Genomic DNA, 6,000 nt, shown 5'->3' on the forward strand with positions numbered 1-6,000 from the left:
GCGGAGAAGAACAATGAAATTCCGGTGGAAGAAAAAGAATAAATTGAGTCTGAAAGTGAAATACTAGAAGAGTTGCGGGGCTGATTTCTTGTTAAGAAACAATAAGAACCGAGATTTTCTGAAAAATCTCAAGAAATAACAAAGAGAAACAACGATGCAATCGGTGCAAACAAACTCGTTTCCGACGATGGAAGATGCAACCGTCAGAAGTTTAGCAAATACAACCCCAACAGAAAACGACATGAGGTCTAGTAATCTAATCTCCACAAACATTACCACTAACATGATGTTCAATACGGTTTCAACACAAACAAGCACACAAAAACCGATATCAACACCAAGCATGACCTTCACACCTTCAATCATGCACACTTCAGACCTACATCGCAACCCTCATTCCAAAAATTCCACCCAACACACTCCGGCGGACAATGGCCACTGAGACCACATACAACACACCCATTTGTTTGGAATGAAAACATGAGGCCATAAACAACCATGCCATTATTAACTCAAGGGAAAAACCTGTTTGGACCTTTCACCCCACCTTCGACAATCATCCAAAGAACTCAAAATATAGAAACATCAATGGTTGATGTAGAAACAACCATATAATCATTGGACCTAACCACACCATACAAATCATCTTCGGCTTACACATAATCCAAGTTTTCCAAAATAATCATAGAGGCAAAACTACCAGTCAAGATGAAAATGCCATCCACCATCAACATATATGATGGTATGGGTGACCTAGATGACCATTTGTTCTCGTTCATTGGGATGACCTAAATAGAAAGATGGTTGACACGTGGGTGGTGTTACATGTTTACCCAAACGTTAACCGGGGCAGCCTAAAAGTAGTTCGACAAGCTACAGGTAGGCACTTTACATTGCTTTGAGGATTGCAAAAGGTATTCTTAAAAAGTTTTAGCCAGCGAAGGAAAAGTGAAAAAGCACACACCTCTTTGCATAGTCTGAAAAGAAGAAATGGGGAAAGTGTGGAGGAGTTCATGGAAAGATTCAATAAGGAAATCATGGAGATAGGCGATGCCGAGGACCAAGTGAAAATTTACGCCTTCTGTCACGGGGTAAGAAACAACCAATTGGTGGAGAAGCTCCATGAAGACCTACCGGTCACGTTAGAAGGACAAAACGTCAACGTTCCTAAGAGGAAAGGGCGCATGCCAGATAGAAAATGATTACAAGAGTGGGAGGCCTAAAAGCCAATGGAAGAAGCCAATGCACCACAAACCAGAAATAAGCCCAAGTTGGAGTAAACCAATGTTACAACCCTACCCAAGGGTACAAGACATAAGCGCCTCGGCACGTTTGTGGTCCTCCACACCGACAACAATGGCAAAACTAGTTATGTTGCAGACCTGATGAAAACACCATCACAGATCTTAGCCACAGAGGATGTGAAATTCCCAGTGCCACAGAAGAAGAGGCCCTCCAAGTTCACTAACTCTGCACCTACTGAAGGGTATACAAAATAAAACGTTCAAAAACCGAGTAACGGGAAGAGAAGTAGGAATGATACATGGGTTAGTGCATTGTGGGTCGAAGCGATATCACAATAGCATAGAATATTGGGTGAGCCAACCAATCACTTTATGAAGAGCACCACCGAATGGATGACAAGAAAGCCCCATGATTATATCAATCATAGTAGCAGGACAACAGGTAAGAATGGTGTACCTCGACATAGGGAGTTCCTCCGACATCACGTACTTTCAGCATTTCAATCAATTAAACCCATTAGAAAAAGAAAAGATGATGGAGGTTGAAGCTTCTTTGATAAGCTTCTCTGGGGAGATAGTACAACCCATGGGCCAAGTAACACTCGAGGTACACATCGGGACAAGAAAACAATACCGAACCTTAAAAATGACTTTTTTTGTCATAAATGCATGTTCGGCATATAAATAATCTTGGGAAGATCAGCAATGAACGCATTGGGGGTAGTAGTGTCGACGATTCATGGAGAACTCAAGTTTAATGCACCGATGGGGGTCGGCACACTAGCCTCAGAATTCTTACGAAGAATAGATGAGGTAAGGGAAATTATAAAAGAAACATAAAAGATTGTGGTAAATAAAGAAAAGAATATGGAAGAATGGGCAATCAATCCGAAATTCCTAGACCAAAGAATAATAGTGGGAAGGCAACTGTCGAAAGCGATAAAAATAGGTCGGACTGGTTATCCCAACACATGGACGTGTTCTCATGGGAAGCAGCGGACATGGGGGCGGTCCCAAGGTGACTAACATAGCATCAGTTGAACGTATACAAATCAATAGAACCGTTCTAACAAAAGAAAAGAAGCATGGGACCGAAGAGAAGTCGGGTCGTCACCAAAGAGAGAGCAAAATTGCTAGATGTAGGCATTATCAGAGAAGTAAGTTACCAATCCTGGATAGCCAATCCAGTAATGGTAAAGAAAGGTGACAATAATTGGAGGATGTGCATCGAATTCAAAGATTTAAACAATTCATGCCCAAAGGATTGTTATCCTTTTCCAGAAATTGACGTGAAGTTCGATGCTCTGGCAGAATATAGATTGAAATGTTTTTTAGATGCTTATAAGGGCTACCACCAAATATAAATGAGCAAAGAAGATGAAGACAAGACATCATTCGTTACCAACGAAGGCATATTCTGTTACCAAAAGATGCCGTTCGAGCTTAAGAATGTGGGGGCAACATACTAGAGGGTAATGGATAAAGTGTTGAAGAAACAAATAGAAATAAATTTGGAAGTGTATGTAGATGATATAGTAATCAAGAGTGGAACAAAAGCAACAATGCAAAAATATATAACAAAAACGTTCATAAGACTGGTAAGTATCAACATGAAGTTGGATCCAGCCAAATGCTCCTTCGGGGTAGAAGAAGGAAAATTTTTTGGGGGCTATGATAAAAGAGGGGATCAGAGCCAACCCAGAGAAGGTCGAAGCGATCCAGCAGATGAACCCCCCCCCCCCCCCCCGATCATTGAAAGACATCCAAAATTTAAAAGGCAAAATTGTAGCATTGCATCGTTCTTTATCACAAGCAGCGGAATGGTCACTACCATTCAAGACCATCCTCAAAAATGCATAAACAAGTCCGGTTTCAGCTAGACCAATGAAGCAGAAACAACTTTTGAAGCCTTCAAAGAACATCTACATTACCTACCAATGCTAACAGCCCCCAAGGCAGGAGAAACTATAATGGTGTACCTAGCTGCATCAATCAATGCCATTAGCGCAGTGCTTGTGGTGGAAAGGTCGATGTTGCAAAGACCAATTTACTACATAAGCAGAACGCTAAAGGATTATGAAGAAAGATATGCACTAATGGAGAAAATGGCCATGGCATTGGTGCACGCCTCCAGAAGGCTGAGAAGGTACTTCCAAGGGTTTCAGATAGAGGTATGGACCTCGCAACCCATCCAACAAATCCTATAGAAACCCGAAATGTCGGGAAGGTTGGAAAAATGGGCCATTGATTTGGAAGCTTTTGGAATCGAGTACAAGTCCAGAAAAGCTATAAAGGGTCAAGTCCTAGCAGATTTTCTGGCAAAAACATTACAAGAGGCCTCTAAAGAATGAATGGTCGAAGCTCCATTGTTGTCCTTCTACACCGATGGGACATCTAATGTCGAAGGGGCAGGACTGATACTCAACAGTCCGAATGGGAAAGAAATTACTTATGCCCTCCGATTCGACTTCCCTAGCTCAAACAATGTTGCTGAATATGAGGCTCTAGTCACCAGACTCAAAATGGCCAAGAAGGTAGAGGTCAATCATTTGATCGCACACGTCGACTCAATTTTAGCAGACAAACAATTATCAGATGAACACGAGGCAAAAGAGCCAACAATGGTATCATACATGCACTTAGCCAAGACACTAATGGATCATTTTGATGAATGCAAGATCCCGCACATCCCAAGGAGTCAAAACAAAAAGACCGACACTCTAAGCAAGTTGGCATCAGTAAATTTCAATCATCTGGCTAAAGAAGTAAGAGTTGAAGTTCTAAAAGAGTCTTCGATCCAACCTAGGGAGGGGCTGTTGCTGACAGTAATAAAGGACACGTTGATGACTCCTATACTTAATTACCTGGAGTATGATAAACTACCAGGGGCATGCTAGAAAAATACAAGTGAAAGCAATGCAATATCAAGTCCAAGGACGCATCCTTTACATGAAGTCTTACTTAGGACCATTGTTGAGATGTTTGGATGAAGAGGAAGCTGGTTACGTGGTACGGGAGATCCATTGGGGTATATGTGGAATCCATCTCGGACCAAGAATGACAGCCCGGAAAGGTCAAGAATGTCGGGTACTTTTGGCCTGGTATTCACCAAAGCATAACAAACAAAATCAAAACTTATGAAGAATGCTAGAAGCATTCTCTATCAACAATGCGAGACAAAAACAACCTTATTCCTGCAACATCGGCCTGACCTTTCCAGAAATGGGGCATCGACATTGTGGGACCATTCCCTGAAGCTGCAGGCAAAGCAAAGTTTCTCGTGGTGCCAATAGACTATTTTACATGGTGGGTAGAAGCCAAGCATTTGGCTACTATCACGAGACACCAAATGAAAAAAAATTGGGCGGGAGAAAATAGTATGTTGATTCGGATTGCCCTTATACATCATCCTTGATAACGGTAAACAATTTGCAGACGATCTGCTCATAAAAATGGTGTGAGGATCTACACATCAAACAAATACTCTCCTCTGTGACACATCCCCAAGCAAACGAACAAGTATAAAGGATCAACATGAGCATTGTTGAAGGTATTAAAGTCCAGTTGGGAAAACAAGGATCGGCGTGGGTAGATGAACTACCACATGCGCTATGGGCTTATATAGCCACACAAACATCAGGACAAAGGGAATCACCCTTTGGTCTAACATACGGGTGTGAAGCCGTAATCCCAGCTGAGATAGGCATGCCATTAAAAAGAATACAAGATCATGATGAAAATGATAAAGAGCTTCGACTCAACCTTGACCTAGATGAGGAACGAAGGGAAATGGCAGCCATAAGAAAATTGAACTATAAAAGAGAAATGGAGAAGTATTATAACAAAAGGGTAAAAAAAATCAAGTTCAAAGAAGGGGAATATGTGATGAGAAACAATGAAACCAGTCACATGGAACCACGAGGCAAGTTATGCTCAAGGTGGGAAGGACTCTTCATTGTTGTCGAAGCTACCAAAAAATGGGCTTACAAGCTGAAAAGGCTGGATGGGACAATGATCCTCGGAACGTGGAATGGCATCCACCTTGAGAAGTGTTACAAATGAAACACAAAATGCAAAGAATGAAAAGCATTAGGTCCCTTTTGTCTTTCCTTTTTACGTTTTTAATTAAGCAAGAAAAGAGTTTCAATGTAAGCTATATTACATGAACGCACGAATGATGTATACGAGAAACACTGTTTCCAATACGGTGATCTTTTTCCAAAGAAAAGGATCCAAAGAAAAGAAAACATGTCATTTTCCATAAAAAAATTTACACATAATATAAGACTTCTGACAAGGTAAATAAGAAAATGAACATTCTCCATAGAAAGATGCCCACAAAAAGTAAAATAATAAAGGATTTAGTCCTTATAATTGTCGAGAAGCAAATTAACCATGACCAGATCGTGCGAGAAGTGCTATATAAATAACAGGATCGAGTACGTGAAGTAAAATACAAGCTAGAAATGACTGACCTAGATATCAGAGACCCACCACTCTGATGAAAGGACTAGTCCGTTATACATCTCCTTAAAGTGCTTAAAACCCGGACGAGGTAGAAAATAAGGATTGATGAGCCCTTGCAAAGAAGAGAGATAATGATTACTTACCAAAACTAAGTATACCATAATAAACAATGTTCTAGAAGAAGCAATGATTACTTATCAAAGCTAAGTATACCACAATAAATGATGCTGTAGAAGCAACAATGGTTACTTACCAAAGCTAAGTATACCACAATAAACAATTCTCTAGA

General features: G+C 40.8%; 1 protein-coding gene across 1 annotated transcript; it reads left to right on the plus strand.

Moving 5' to 3' along the window:
• The first annotated feature begins 4,778 nt into the window (after positions 1-4,778).
• Positions 4,779-5,306, plus strand: LOC143553508 (uncharacterized). The gene has a single exon (XM_077043495.1). The coding sequence runs from the start codon at positions 4,779-4,781 to the stop codon at positions 5,304-5,306; it is 528 nt and encodes a 175-aa protein (XP_076899610.1).
• Positions 5,307-6,000: the final 694 nt, after the last annotated feature.

This window comes from Bidens hawaiensis, unplaced genomic scaffold (assembly GCF_021521415.1).
Source record: "Bidens hawaiensis isolate Kalapana, Puna unplaced genomic scaffold, B.hawaiensis_p1.1 tig00017254_1, whole genome shotgun sequence".
In the NCBI taxonomy this organism is placed as follows: Eukaryota; Viridiplantae; Streptophyta; class Magnoliopsida; order Asterales; family Asteraceae; genus Bidens; species Bidens hawaiensis.